At 38.8% G+C, this 16,924-nt stretch overlaps 1 protein-coding gene across 1 annotated transcript in view; it reads right to left on the minus strand.

Moving 5' to 3' along the window:
• Window positions 1-443: 443 nt before the first annotated feature.
• Window positions 444-16,924, minus strand: part of vegfc (vascular endothelial growth factor c) — a 78,392-nt gene continuing 61,911 nt past the window's right edge. The window contains exons 5-7 of the mRNA XM_071504255.1: window positions 11,811-11,953; window positions 4,990-5,314; window positions 444-1,627 (exon numbers count right to left, since the gene is read on the minus strand). Of these exons, the coding sequence (XP_071360356.1) occupies window positions 1,519-1,627; window positions 4,990-5,314; window positions 11,811-11,953 (577 nt within the window). The 3' untranslated portion in view covers window positions 444-1,518. The remainder of the gene's footprint in view (window positions 1,628-4,989; window positions 5,315-11,810; window positions 11,954-16,924) is intronic.

Raw genomic sequence — 16,924 nt, forward strand, 5'->3', positions numbered from 1 at the left:
TTGCTCTCCTGTTCATCATCATTAGAACAACTAAGCATCTGGGCATCTTGCTTAAAGGGTAACCCAAGACTAATCCATTTGCTGGCTAATTTACTCGTTAACAAGCTAAGTAACAAGCCATATATGGTGAGTGCAGTCACTGATATATGGTAGTTAGATATGAATAAAATAACACCAAAAATTCCTAACACCTCAAAAAGCAGAGGCATAGACTTCCTCACATTCTGTTAATCAATGAACTGCAAGCTATATTAATTGTCAACATTTGTATTTAAAAAATCCTCCTAAAGGCACCAACACCACAAACACAGCCAAGAGGTCATGTTCCGTAACTGTGATGCTCAGGTGTTTGACAAGGTTTGTTGTGTTGCCATAGCAACTCATACATCTTCTTCCCACATACATCACAACCAAGATCATTGTTGTTCTCAGAAATGAAGATCCCAGTGTGAGCATTGTCACTTTCTACTGTGTCCCTGTTGATGATAAAAGACACATTTACCCCAAATTATTGAGTTATGATATAAATATTTTACTGTGAGAATCAATCCTACAAAAGAAACATTTGGAATCAGAAGAATCAATATTTCAGTGTTGATCCGCACACCACTAACACAAATACACAGAAGAACATTGACAAAGGACTTGTCTGTCTTATTGGCTAAAAACAACACCACATGCCTGTTTATTTGCATATGAATTTGGGAAGTGAGATCTGATCACAAGTGGTAACTGGAGACGCATATGGAGACACATTTTAAAGCCAGGTGTGAATAGACGAATTTAGAGCTGATCACTTGTGACCAGATTACTCAGGACGCATGTTAATACCAGGTCTGAACAGGGCCTTAGTCTACGATCGTTTCCAGAACCTTTCAGGCAAAGACTTTGTGTGTGTATTTCTGATGCTGAAGTGGATTAAGAGCAGAATTACCTCAGTACAACATGCACCAAAACAGATTTGATAACAAACTAAGTTTATAACAATAACAATATTTAACATCCAGTATACTTTATTTTACACATATACTTTACATGATACAAAAATACTGATCACAGTGTATTTTCTTGGAAAAGATTGAAATTGCAATAAACAGGTTGAAAAATAACATTCAATAAATTATATAATTAATATAAAGAATACAGAGACATAATTAATACAAAACCCCCAAATATTTTAAGACAAATTATTTAGACAATATTTTAAAACAAGTGTTGAGTGTTGACTCTCTTTTTCAGTCCTTCTTTTCATACCCGGGCTCCGATCAGTTGCGCTCTTATTAAAATGTCCTCACAGCCAAGTCAGTGCATTTCCCACCTTCAAATCACCAGAGTTTCCCATATCTGCACTCAACTCACTAAGGTTCCCTCGTTTGTCAGGGTCCGCACTCTTAGCTGCCATCAGAGCTGATGGGGATACTCATGACCTGCAGGTCTACAGGGGATGGGTGATGAATTCTACTTAATAAGTTTGTTATCTGCCCGTTAGCATCTCGTTAGCATCTCATCAGCCAGCAGTTAGTCCACTCGTCTCCAGTGTGATGGTACACAGCGACACACTTCCTCACTGAAGGAGAAACCTGGTTCACACCTTCGCCTCCTGACCTCACAGGGGGGCCTGAGACAACTGCAATGACAAAGAAAAAGAAAATAAAACAGGATTTTAAAACAGGAAATTAACAACATAACAATAACTGTAGAATAGGTGCCACTGGCTGTTTAAAAAAAGTCAAACACATTGGTCTGGCAGGACTGGGTCCCTCCTCATTTGTTTGTTTGTTTGTTTTCTATGTGTTGGTTAGCCTGAGCCTGCAAGTTGATGAGATGAGATTCACTTTATTGTCCCAGAAGAGGGAAATTTGTCTTGGGCAAATAGAACCAACGCGCTGCCACATTCAATCATAGCACTGAACATATAAGACCAACAATACAATACAAAGAGGACGGACACAACAGACACAACAGACAGTCTGCATTGTTATGAACACAGTCCCAACTTGGTGGTATTCCACCATCCCTCAGACATAGAGGAGTATATTCCGCCATCATTGCACAATCCCAGAAGCACCCCTTAAGCCTGACACACAGTAGCAGAGGATAGGCAGGTTCAGCAATTGCACAGCCTTACGTTCAGGTACATGCACATGCAGTTCATTATTTGCCAGGCACCTGATGCCCTAGTGACAAGTTCAAATAAATTATTTGTATATAAAAAGTTGCAGTCAACATTATAATCACAACATCACAGTCACTGGCCAGATGCCTTCAAACACACTTATGAGTCTCAGCCCTGGTGACTAGATTACTAGTAAAACTTGATGCTTAACACTTGTTACACTGTTGTATCCCTTGTGTCTGAGGTTTCATTAGATTTTTTGTTCATTGACCCATTCATAAGCCACTGGTCCATGATTGTCTCCGTTGTGCATGTTTAATAGTTTATAGGCTGCTGATAACTAGTGAATCCCAGCACAGGCTAACTGTAAGCTTCATCCACTTTTCCTTCCAAATCATTTTTGACATCCTTGTTTTGAAATCCTGCAACACTGCAAAACAGCCAATTTACATAATAATGTTTGAATTTCAGTTGATTTAATTTTGAAAAGAACACATATACACTAGTATACACTAGAAGGCTTTGTGGTCACTTGCAGACAGTTTTAGGAACACTAAATTGAAAAAATTATATTTTAACAAATTTATGCATGGCCACTGGTGATCTGTAAGTGACAACTCTTGAGTATTATTGAGAGGGAAGTGGAAGAAATGTAATAGCGGAACCTGACAAAATATAAAGGGTATCAAAACAATACAACCATCATCTGGGGGGCATGAATCATTAGGCTGGCAATTGTTTGATCAAAAATTTATTGAAGAAATATGCACTGAAAAGGTTTGTTTATAGACAGTGGTCAAACATAAACCTGCTTCCAAAGTTCCTGAACAGGTTCCTCACAGCTGTGCAATAAACAAAGGACTTACATTATCTTTTATTTCAATTTGGTCACTTCCAGTCTACCTCCACTACTGATGTGGTCTGCACATTTCCAGTTCAGACAAACAGTGCTGCAATGATTGAGAACCTCTGCTGCCTCACGAACAGTTACTACTTTCTTGTGTGTTCCAAAGGTCAAAGGTAAGAACTAAGGTTTAGATTTCACAGCAGTAAAAACTAAAGCCCTCAGAACTACTTTGTGATTTACAGCCCATGTCTGAACCAACAGAGCTTTCATAAGAACAGTTTGTCAAAGCTGAAGAAATGTATTAGAGTTTCACTTCCAATGCAATTATTTCACATCCTGGGACAGTGTGCTCTACATCCTGTTTCAGAGGATTTTTATAACAGAACAAAAATAAAATGTAGTAACTGTGTAAGTAACTCCCTGGACATTAGTATTTGCCTTCAAAAGCTTATATTGGGTTAACCCCAGCCCACAGTCAAGGCCTGATTGTCCACTCTTCTAAATAACGAGCGGATCCATGGAATTCCTAAGAACACGTGAAGCGCTGGGGGGATTAAGCCCCACTTTACGTAGCACTTGGGCACCTCATCAACACCACAAAGACTATGGGACCGTTGTGTCACATGGTGGGTGATAGAGAATATCTAAGAACCCATAATGAAATACACAGAATCAGAGTGAAATATACTCACATGGTTTCTTTCAGACATTACTAACAACACATTAACACAGGTGCCAGATCCCAGACACAAGATTCCTACTGCTATGTTATACTCATAAATCACTCTAAAACAGGGTCACAAAAGGTCAAGACTAGACAGGATGGATGGATGCGTGTGTGTGTGTGTGTGTGTGTGTGTGTGTGTGTTTCTTCCTGTGCGGGGAAAGGAAATAGTTAAGTGACAGCTAGGAGAAGTCATTAGCACACTGAGGTCTTGTATTACACACCAGGTTCAATGCAACAACCACCTACCTCTAATGGACCAGTGCTTTCCTCTGACTCCACACAACCACTAACATTACACGTGTGTGAGTGTGTGTTTGTGTGCGTGTGGGTGTGTGTGTGTGTGTACGTGTGTGTTAGCAGGGGGTGACTATCCCAGGATGATGCAACAACTGAACCATTGAAATAAAACGATAACTTAAGCTGCCAAATTCCTCTAAATCTAAGTGAGACAGAAATAATTTTTGCCAAGTTGATCATTAACTAGTGCATAAATAGGCTAATAATTATATGCCAGCACACTTGGCTTTACATAACACATGACATTTGAATATTGAAATACAGCGATGAAGACTACAAGAATAAGAAAGCATCTTTGAGTTTCGTAAAGTGTTTGGTTTTGTATTGATGTGGATTTCATTATTCATTCAGACAATTAATCTACCAGTTGTGTTTCTGTCACAGCCTCAATGGGTATACTTACCAATGAAAATAATAGTTTTTGGCTGTTAGGGTAGATTTAGTTAAAAGAATATTGGTGTTCCTTTCTATAAAAATGGAAGCTGGAATATTTACTACAGAAATAATAAGCAACTGTCCAGCATGGATGGATGGATGGATGGGATAATGGATAATGGATGGATAGAAATTGCTGAGATAATGGATGGATGGATGGATGGATGGATGGATGGATGATGGATGGATGGATGGATGGGTGGATGGATGGATGGAAACTTATAGGATTGATGGGATAACAGATGGATGGATGGATGGAAATTGATGAGATAATGGATGGACAGATGGACAACACTTGAAAAAAGCACATCATCGTCTATAAGAAATCAAACAGGCTTTCATGTTTGCAGTGCACTTCTACTCAAGGCCTAGTGTCATTATGCTGAATTAATTATTGGACCAATTTATTCTTGATGTGCAGTTTGTCAAGTCTTTCATAGTCTCCAGGTCTTTTCCAAGCTTAAGGGAAAGTTTTGCTGTATTTAAGAGCTGGGTGCTCGACTGCTAAAAGTGCTGTTTTAGTGACCAATTATTAGATGGTACTGTACCCCCTACATCCCACCTCACCTGCATGTAGCTTGATGGAACCTCCGTCCTTTTAGGAAACACTTATTGGGCGACTCATTACACTCACAGGAACACTTTGTTTTATTTAGGGGCTGGTGTCTCGGACATGTCTTGATACATGTGCACTGACAGGTCTCTTTGCTGAAGACATGGTTGAGTGGGCAGGAGGGAGCAGGAGGGATATTGCAAACACACTGGCAGGTATTACGGTCAAGATGTCGATTAGGGCCACAGTCTTGAGTGTGATCCTCGCGCCGACACACACACTGACAGGTTTCCACATCCAGTTCCTTATCTGGGCCACACACATCTGCCGAAAATATGTCTGTAGCAATGAAAGGGGAGAGACAGACACAGGTGTAATTTGTTATTTAAAGGAGTCAGGACAGGAGGTCATTGGATACAGAGAGTGTACCGATAGTAAGTATTATTATTATTATTATTGATTTGTACTCATTTTTCTGGTGCTTCTGGTCTCTGAGAGTGAAGTCAGAGCTCCCCAGTATGGGTCTGTTTCATGGAAATTTAATTTACAACTTAGTAAGTAGGTTTTTCCCATCACCACAGTTACACTTATTGCAGTACTCTGAGCAAAAACCCCGTTTGGTATTAAAACATAAGGTTTTGTACAGGACTTCTGCATAAAGAATAATCTCATTAACACGTCATAGGAAGATTGGGTTGTTAAGTGAAAAGTGAGGTTTACTGATGTGGTCATTAGCTGCTGTAGGTTTTAAGAAAACAAACTGATACCCTATGCAAAACACAGTTGTAAACGTTGTCTATTACTGAAAATGTTAAACAACTCCATATAAAAACTGTGCGTGACAGTTGTTTGAGATCACTGATAAACTATGAAATTGAGACATTCCTGGAATAGAGAAGTGATGTTCTCTGTTTCCACAGGGATAGCACAGATGGTTCTCTTTCAACACTGGCAAATAATCTAGCTGAAAAACAAAGGAGGAGAGAAAGACAGAGACAGAGAGCAACAGAATGTCTGGCAAATGAATGTTCAGACTGCGTGTGTGCGTTTGTGCTTCTTAAGATGAACAAACACAGATAATAAAGACAAAATGCTAGTGTCTTCTCCAGTGTAGTGGCATGTGCTCACTCAGACTTTAACAACCTAAATCAATTAACTCGAACTTTATTTTCCTTCCTCTCTTGATGACAAAATGTCAACATTTTGATTAATGTCTCCCTGAAGCTAATAATTTGTCCAGAAATGACAAATCAATAATACACAGACTAAAATTACTTTCTTATTTGCTATTTAAATTGTTAAATGCTATTGCAAATTGTAAAGGCTGATTTAGAGAATGTCAAAGATAACACAGCATTTGAATTGATTGGTTGAAGTGTATCCACATGTCGAAAATTGAATGACTACAACAATGAATCCAAACAAGAGTCGAGGGGATGAGCACAAAAGAGGGTGACAATTAAGTTATGCTATTATAGCATCCAGTCTTAAGACGAACTGAAGGCAGTTACTTGAAGACACAATACAGTACTTCTGTACCTGTTAAATGCATTATATTTATTGCATTAGCTAAGATATTGAACATGCCAAAACTCTAGCAGCTTTCCCCAAACGGACCCAATCAAGCAACCCAAGGACGTATTAGAACAGTCAGCGTAGTTAGTTGTTTGTGTTGTTTGTTGTAACTGTTTCTTGTAACCGGCAGTGACTGACACAGTGTTAGTGGCTGTACTAATGTAAACTCTCACTCCCTGTAATGACAGTTTCAGTGACTGATGAAAGACCAGTGCATATCAAGATGCTAGTGTTAGAGGAAACATCAGAGAGACTTAGCTACATGTGTGACCTAGACTCAAATGAGGAGTCTGAGAAGAATCAGAATCAGGATCAGAATCTGAGATGAGCAGACGAATGAGAATGGTTAGCATAGTTAGCATCCTTTATTTGTTTATGCTGTTTGTTAGTTTGTAACTGGCAGTGGCTGACATAGTGCCAGTGGTTGTGCTATGCAAACTACAGCTCTCTGTACTGACAAGGTTTCAGATTTATTTTGCAACGCTCCCTGTCCCCACAAGTTGACAGGATTGGTTCCTTAGGTCATATGACGTATGAACCCCTGACTGCCATTGATTCACTGCAGTTCAAGTAGGAAATACTCAGTCATGGCATTGACTGCTTATTCAGCTCATAATGTGTCTTGTATTATTTAAAAACACCATATGGACATGTTAAGAAGGTTTAACACTTAATTTCCATTGAACGGGGTCTTTCAAGCTACTATACGCAAGCTTACACTAACATAAAATCAAAAGCACCCCTCCACTCAGCCCTTCACCTACGAAGATGTGGACATGACAGAACAATTTATTTGGAAAAAGGTATTTGGAAACTTTAACAAACATGTCACAACATGACATACAGTATGCTGCAATAGCAGTATGGTTTCATAAGTTAAACCATTGCAATTCTAAAGTTGAATATGTGTATTGTGCAGTTTGTGGATTATGATAATTGTGAAGAACTTGGATGCCATGTAATATTTTGAACAATCATGTTCTAAAGAAAAACAAGGGCTGTAATTATGAAGGGTCACAGAGTGCTGATGCATTGTGGGTGAGCTGACAATCGTGTTTTTTGATTCAGTGTGACAGTCACTGGCAGAGGTAACTGCTTTGCACACTCACACACATACACATACATAAACAACCATACAAACACAAGTTACAACTGTAGTGAGAATTGTTACCTCTGTGGAAACTAGGCGACAGATTTGTGGTTACTCCTGTCCAAGTTACTCCATACCAGGGTATTATATGGAAGCCATGTTTGGAAAACTGTTGTTTTTGGGAAGCTCCCATTCATTGTTACTGGTGGGAAACAGTTTGCAGAAAATAATGAACATGTTGCTTTCTCTGGATGGGCATCCTCAATGGCTCCTGTTTTGAACTGGTTTCCAGTATATCTTGATTTACACCAAAGCCATACTCTTGTTATGTCTTTCTTTTGTTCATTGCAATTTTTCTATCTTTTATGTCACAAGTAAGTAATTTAAAGTGTCTACAGTGAGGTCTGTGGATCGTCCTGACTACCTAAGACATTGTTTCTGAAAAAACATGTTATGGATGAGTTTTTAAAAGTCAGTTTCCTGACTGCTTCTCAACTGGGCATTGAGTAACTAAAATAGAACCTCTGCCTCTCTTGGTGATTGTCACCAAGGGGCTAGGTGAGGCAGTAGCCTAAGAGTAGATGGGTTTTTGATTTGGCTTTATTGTTGACAGTTCCAAATGGTGTACTGTAGGCCTTCCTCAAGAAGGCTGGGACTAGAGTTTTGACCTCTTACGAAATAACATTGGCTCAAATCTAGCTGAAAAAGAAAGGTAACAGGAAATACTCTTGGTTGCAGTGACGTCTTAATGGGCACACTGTAAAGCATGTCCCTTCAAAAGCCAAAAAAGTTTAATGCTTTCACCACTCCACAATTTTTATCAATCATTAACAATGATAGGTCAAACAATTGATTAAAAAGGTTCCAAGTCGAATTTCAGTGAAATAAAAGTCAGCACGATCACATCAGCAAACCCCTGTAGAGAGCTGCTGCTGTAAAGCTACATCGACTCCTATACCCTTAACTATTGAACTTTAGGGAGGATACAGATTGTGATAGTCCTGACCTTCAAAGTCAGGCAATAAGGGTTTCTGCCAGTGTCGTCTTTTAATACTACCACTTGAGGGCACCATAAGTTTGTTTTTTGACACTAAAAAGTTTATACTCATATTTTATATTATATTTAAAAAAACATGTTACATCTTTTGTAATTAACTATAAGTAAGTGTTGCAAGTAGTTATAATTTATAGCCAAAGTAAAGACGTATTGTAGGTGAAACAGTCTACTGTGCACTTTTTTCCTTATTGTCTTGTCTTTACTCTCTCCATATGTGTCAATGCTGTCCTTGTCCCTACTCCTGTGTGGGTAGTGTCCTTGATTCTCTCCCCTTTGTGAATGCTCTCCATGTCTCTCTTCCTGTGGGTCCTTGATTAATACAGTGACCATACCAGAACATTGTCCTTGTGACTTATGCCCTATGTGAAGTAGCAGTAGTTCTCTAGTTTTGCCTCTTGTGTCTCTGTGGTAGAGAAATTGTGACTCAGGTCTTAAGTGTTACGTGTTGCTCCCAGATATGTTGTCTTCAAATAAGTGTACAACAAAAAAAAAAGTTGCTGTACATCTTAGTGTATTGAGAGAAAGGAACTCTGGCCCTTTACAACACTAGAGCAGAGGGCCTATTGTAATCTGTGGACAGACAGTCAAGCGTCAAAGTTTTTTGTTCCTGACAGTATCTCCCACAACCTCTACTTGCTTTCTGGCTGAACTTGGCTTGTTGAGCTTTGTTCCGTGAAGTTTCATGTGTATAACACTACAAGACCTCACATATTTCATAACGACATGATCATCCATCATCATCTGTACCTCCATATTCCTTATTCAAATACCGCCCTGTCATGCTCATTCTTTATGGTAAGGTTATTTGTAGCCTTTTTAGGCATATCAACACATATATTGGGGCGCTTTGCCACACAGAATTATTTGTGTAATATTTCCTCATATTAAGGGCTGTTCTACTGGAGTCCTGCCATGGTTTGTCAAACCTACTTTCTGTTTAATGTAATAATGTTTGAGGGTTGACTCTTGGGTCTTTCTCCATCCTGAGACCTGTGTATGCTGTTGCGATTAAAAATGGCACAACAGATTTAGAGGGATTTAGTCAGTCAATCATATAACAGATTGATTAAGACATCTGTCCCTGCAAATGTGCTAGATTTCTTTCAATGTAATTAATTTGCTAAACACCAAAATGAATTCCTTTCCCACAGTGAAAGAATGAGGTAAGAGTGAAAAGAAAGGCTGTAAAACTTGGAGAGGTGTAGATGGACAGGTATATTAACTCATCTTTATCTTTTAAAACCTTGACCTTTACCATCACATCATTTTTCACAATTGCAGACAGTTAAAAATCATGTTCATGATTAGTGAAATTGAAACATAATCCTTTATCCATGGAGATAAGTTGATGTGTTTAGGATGTAGCAGTACATTTCTTATTTAACAAGTCATTTCAAAATAGCTAAAAAGGTGCTTTATTAATAAAGTTAGAGGGACATAATATCAAAGTAGTCGTCATGCACCGTACAAGCAGAGCTACTGGAAAGCTCGTGTCTGGTAAGGGAAAAGGTCATCCCGGGGGGAACGTGAATGTAAAATCTGATAATTAGGTTTTGGAGATTTAGGCCTCATGGTGACATTCGAGTAAAGGTTAGAGGGCGCATCCATTAGTTTTTGAAAAACACACAACTTCCTTATGACCACACTAATTTTCTGATCTACCACTCTGAGTTTTGTTTTGAAATAAAATTCAACACTAAAAAGTATCCCATTATCTTTTAATAATCATTTGTTTTGTGCCTTTCATTCATGCTGTGTAACAGCGTTCTTGTATGAGTGAGTATCTGTGGAATCTGCTACTCTAGGGTCTCCACATTCTTTTGCCTCCCATTTGTTTACACTGAGTCCAGAGTGTTATCATAGCCAAACACACACAGAAACTCACAAACGCACACACACACACACACAGACTCTCAACAAACACACTACAGTCATAAATACTCCTTGGTGAGTACATGAACATTCTCCTGTCACAAACACCTACATAGAGAAAGATGGATTCTACTAACAGTGTGTGTTTGTTTCAGTTTTTGGTATGTGTATGCTCAGTGCAGGCCTTGGGGACACGTCATCATGCAGCACTGATCAGCTCTATTTATTGGTAGGTATTTTCTTGTACTGGTTTATCTGCAGTATTGATTTCCTGGTGTCAGCCCTTACAGAAGAACCAAACTTTACTTTGACCAAAAAACTGGTTGAGATCAGAGACAACAGGTGGCCAGCTGCTCCTCTCACAGCTCAGCTATGTAGAGCAGGGTAACCTCAGCTTCTCTACATATATTTTAAATTTGTTGATGTGTGCTCATAGAAAACATCTTAGTAAGCAGGTTTAGTAGATCCAGATCAGCTCAGCAAAACGTGCTTCACCCACTTTAAAAAATACCCACAGAAAGAAGCTTATATCTGTTAAAGTGTTTGCTTCATTTTGAATATTTTCACCAATTGATCTGACCGTCAAACAGCACTGTACTTTGGAACTACATTTTGTCAACCCTTGAACTATTCGTATTCGTACACACAAGCGTCCCATATTTTACACTATTGACATGGAGCAAATATGGGGATCATAATCTGTCACATCTTTTTTTCCTGTGTGTGTTTGTGTGTGTCTCAGATCCTATGAGTACAGAGTGGAATATCCCAGTCTTCTAAAGATTTAAATTCAAAAATTACATCTATTATTTCCTGATATTCTGCGTCTGGCTATATAATTAATACGTGCCAGTTAACTGTATTAACTTTGGTTTAAAGAATGCAGCCAGTGATATACAAAGAGCAGCTTTGCATAGTTTCTACATCAAATGTTGTTTTCCTCTGTCCATCATGAAATACATCTATTTAGGTTTCCCATTAGGTATTAAGGACATGACCACACACAGCCTCCAACAGCTTTGCCATTTAAACTGCTCATTACTGCAGTCTTGACATTGTTGGCAGTGAAGGGTAATTTCCCTGCTATGTTTGCCTATCAGCAGCTGTAATTGTTTCTTCCTATTTTTTTCTGGGCTGCTGCAGGAAAAATAAACAAACACAGTTTCCTCTGCAGTGTTTTCTGAAAATATGACCAGAGATTCCAGATACACCTCTTTGTGTGCAAATGTTTAAATACTCACCGAGGTGCTGTTGGAAGGACCTTGGAGGGGGCAGCGGTGGTGGAGGGGTGTTGTGGTGCATGATGGCGGCCTTGCTGACACACCAACACAGCCTGCTGTTCCAAACCTGACCAGGAGGACACGTCCTGTTGGCTATTGGACACCTTCAAGAGAGAAACATTTAAATAAATAGTTTACCGTGACATCCCCACAGTTGGTTTCCTGACTACGTGATGATACAACACACAAGTCACACTGTAGCTTATCAAATATTGCATAGATATTACTTAGATAGTACTTTCTACCTGCATATTATAATACTACTTCCCAATGACATTACTCATCAAAGATTCAGTGTTAATTTGAAATAACTTTATTTCAAGCTCATTGAATTTCCAAGCAATCATATTGCACAGTAGCAAAACTCTATACCTGTAACTGGCATCCCTGCAGCGTCATATCTACCCTTGGTTAGCAATCTTATGTAAAAATTTCAAACGTTTCTTATAACTCCAGAACCTGTCTGAGAATCATCACATTTCTATATTTTCTTCAGGATTAGAGTAATCGATTGATTATTGTCGGCACATCCATGGATACATCACAATCCAGACCTGCTAATGGTTAATTTGTCAATCTGCAAAATTTGTAAAATAAAGGCTAAAAAACAAGGTTTGTTGAGTTGTTAAGTTGCAGTCACTAACCTATCAAAAAGCAGTCTTATTTTTATCTCAGTGGGGGCCCAAAGTATCTGACTTTAAAAACCCCTCATGGGAAGCTGACTATATGGAAGTCAACATTTTGAATATTGACTCTTGTACTGTCATTCCCACTGACAATCAACTCCTATAGGTTTAACTGGCCAAATTTAGCTCACTGGTGCAATTACCCATTAAACTGCTCAGCTCCTATCAGCTTTGCATGGTACAGAATTTAGGTATGTCAGGTTTCCAGAGTAATTTTTCTCTCTTCCCACTTGGATGTTTGTCTATTTACCACAGTTATTTTAATTGATATAGACTACCTGATATTATTTGGTTGCAAGCAAAAGTGTATGCTAGCTACACAGAGAAAGAGTGACAGTGAGGAGGAGGAAGAAGTGTGATATTTTTCTCAGGGATTGGTGGACAAAAGCTGTCATAAAACATGAGTGAATATTGAACTTACGTTTAACAGGTGGTTCCTATTTCTGCAGAACGTGCTAGTAGGAAATTGTACGGGCTCAAATTACAATAAAAAACATTATGATCTTGTAAAGTGATGTTCATCAATAATTACAAAGCATTGTTTACCAGGCCAGGTAAACATGTTTATTTCTGCTATATCTAAAGTTGGACATTTCAACATGGGAGTCTGTGAGCCCTGACTCACTGTTGGAGCCAGACTCTAGTGGTCATTAGAGGAACTGCAGTTTTGGCGTTTCACTGTTCACTTCATTGCTTGATGGGACCTGACAACAAAGTTTCAGGCTAGTATTAGCTGACTCACAAGCTAGTGAGCTCCTAATTCCTACATCAGCTGAAACATGATGTGGATGTGGGTGACAGGCTGGTGTAGTGTAACAGAACAGAGAGAGGGAGCAGTGGGAGGAGCAGACTGGTTTGCTTTCCAGTCTTAAGCTAATGCTGCTCAATTTTCCAGAGCTTGCTTATCGTAGCTTTAATTACTGGCATTTATTGTTGGTATAAATTTCAAATCTCATCCCTTTTTGTCTTCTCTCATAATTCATTAACAACATTAAAGCTCAAGTCCAAACTTTTTAATGCATGCTCATCTGTCCATTTGAGATTATTGTCCTATAATTTGTATCTTTTTTTCTCAAAGTTGCTCTAACAAATCCAATATAATCTCATTTCAAAAATGTATTTTACATTATTGTCAAAAGTCTAAATACCATTTAAACTAGCAACCTAGAAAAAAACATGTCTCTTTTTATCTGATCTTCAGGGATTGGCTGGGAAAGAAACTGGGCACAAGAAATGGGATTCTTCAGATGTATGTGTGTACGTGTGAAAGTGCAGCTCGCCCAGTCTTAACCCACTGCCCATGATAAGACAGCTGAAGGGCAGTAGACAAATAAACACCTTGATCAAAGGAGGATTTCTTGGGTCAGCTTCAATCAGACTGTCGGGAGGGAGAGGGAAGTATCAGAGGATTATCTTTGATGAGATGTCTCTGGGATGTTGCTGAAGAAACGCTGACACGCCTGCTAATACAGCATTTGTCCAGCTTGAGGAATGTAAAAAATTCTTTATGACTGAGTTTTATGCAGCAGACCCAAAATGAGATTATAACTGTACTACTCCAGCAGTCAAGACAAAAGGGTATTATACTCTAAAACCTGCCCCCTTGAACATACTCCCTCCTGAAATGCAGCAGTTTTTCAGCAATGCAGCAATACATACTATGTAATACTTTTTATTATTAATATAACAATCAGTGGAAGTAAATGAAGCTTTGAAAATTGATGCAAACAATTCCTCCAGGTTGACGACAAACCCTCTATGAAAACTGCGTCACTACACCGTCTGATGCACAACACTGTAAGGCAGGAAGTGGGACTGTATACTGCTGTCACATTTATTCAAAAACTGAATTAGAAATGTAAAAACACTCGATCAAACAGCATTAGCTTTGTCACTTAATCTAATTTCCTCTTTTTCACCAAACAGAAGACTCCTCTAGAAAAGCTGATTTAGATTGAAACATTAAAATTCAACATAAATGCTGAATGTAAAAGTAAATTCTTTACTGTTGTATTTAATATATTATATTGACTTGTTTGTCGTATTCTGCTTTCCAGCTTAATAATTAAAGAACTTCTGCTTCTGTGATAGATATGGCAATGAAAATAGTGTTATAAAAAAAGTGGCAACAGCCTAGTTTAGCCCACAATGGCCTCTTGCCATTTTTTCTCATGTTGTGAACATCTGCTGGGGTAGCAATGGGGCTAGCAATGGCTAATATTGCTCTAAGCACACTGCACATGCATCCTGTAATGACTGAAAATGAATGTTTTTTTTTTTTTTTTAATGACCTTAATCTTACTTACTGTGTAAATCTATATTGTAAAACAAGAAATGATTGCAGCCTCTAGGAGCTGCACATGGACATGTAGCATGTCAGTGTTATATTATTGATGAAGACTACATGATTCTACTCTGAGAAAGCACACACAGAGACCTCTATGCTTTTTGCTGTGAGTATCTCTTCCACTTCCAAGTTGGCTGCCTCAGTCTTCTCCGGGTTTGTTTTGACTTTGAGTTTTTAATTGTTTTACAAATTAGTGAGTTTTTACTTTAATAATTTTAATCTGTTTTAATATTATTTGAAACCAAAGACCAAAACATTTAAGTTCTTGAGCTCTTCTGTGGACATACTGTATCTCCATTCACCAGGTGGGAGGACAACCTGCTGCTGCTCCTCTGGAGCTTTTCTAAAGAAATGGAGGATCCAGCTATGGCCAAGAGCGGCAGGGCCCAAAACTACAAACTCTTTGACATGTTTTTACTTTGGGGAATATTTTATCTGCATCAAATTACAATAAAATAAAGGAACAGCTGGAGAACACGACTGATTTGCACATAAACTGTGAAAACTTTGGCAATCCCCTGACTTTTCCTTTGTAGCCATCATCAGGTCAAACATTCAATTTGTCCAGTACTTTGGTTTATAACCAATTATCTGCAAGACTTTTACTTAAGGTCAGTGACATTGTAAAGGCAATAGCAATAACTATAAAGCTCTATTGCATTAAACAGTCAACATGATGAAGTCCAATACTTATTTTCACTGTGGTCCTCGATGTAAATATAGCAAAGCTGCAGCAGTCTGGATGACAAGGTGACGCCATGCTACCAACAAACTTAATAATGATAAGTTTCTATTATACATAATATAATATCATATTCATCAATAAAATCAATTTCATTAAGTCAAACACCACAAAAATTTAATTCCCGGAGAGGCACAAGTGTGTGTCCTCTGCCCTGTCCTTAACTCCCTCTTTACACACGACTGCACCCCCATTTGACTCCTCAAACACCGATGACACCACCACAGTGGGGCTGATAACTGACAACATCACCACAGCTTACAGGAGGAGGTTCAACAACTGGAGGAGTGGTGCTCTCACAATAACCTGGACGTCAGCACCACAAAAACAAAGGAAATGATAATAGACTTGAGGAAATCCAGACGCATTGCGCACTCTGCCCTCTGTATATGAGCCAAGGAGGTAGGGAGGGTGGAGCGTTTCCAATTTCTGGAGGTCTACATCTCAGCCAACCTCACCTGGTCTAGAAACATCTCTTACCAGGTGGGGAAGGCCCAGCAGAAACTTACTTGGGAAGTTAAAACAGACCCACCTCCCACAACAACTGCTGGTATACTGACACTACCACCCCTCAGTGACATATACACTGGCCGTCTGCACAAGAAAGCCAGTTCTATTATAGGACACGCATCCCACCCTGGACACTGTCTGTTTCCCCCTCCCCTCTGGAAGAAGATATGGGACAGTCAAAGACAAAACAAACAGACTAAAAGACAACTTCCACTCCCTCACCTCTGACACCTCTTTTATGCTCCTATGCTGTGCATTGATGAGCTGCTAAACAGACTTTTGTTGTTTTTTAGCAATAACTGTAAAGCTCTATTGTATTCTTTAAGTTCTATACTGTGTGTATAGTGCTTATTAGCAAAATACATGCTAACACGCTAAACTAAGATGCTGAACATGGTAAATTTACACCTGCTAAATATTTTGAGCATGTCATCATTGTGACTTTAGCATTTTGTTCAAACTACCACAACCTCACATAGGCTGTAAAAGCTTACTCTGGTTTAAAATTTAGGCTTTTATTTTGTCATATTATCCAGACTTCCTTATATCCAGTGCTAACTTTTAGTGAGTGTGATGTTGTTATAGCACAGCAAAAAGAAAAGGTTTGATGGGCAGATTGGTAGAGAGCCAGGGTTTATCTTCCATTTCTCACAAGTAGTCAAACATATTTAATTTCGTAACCAAATCATTTCAGTGATGTGCCTGAACACAGCTGTAGTTGTCAGGCGCAAACACAGTATTGTACGGATAGCCAATTGAAAAATGTTGTCACTGAACACACAGTTTTGTA

Source organism: Trachinotus anak, unplaced genomic scaffold (genome assembly GCF_046630095.1).
Source record: "Trachinotus anak isolate AG129_WGS33_773 ecotype Australia unplaced genomic scaffold, CSIRO_AGI_Tana_v1 ptg000019l, whole genome shotgun sequence".
Classification (NCBI taxonomy): domain Eukaryota; kingdom Metazoa; phylum Chordata; class Actinopteri; order Carangiformes; family Carangidae; genus Trachinotus; species Trachinotus anak.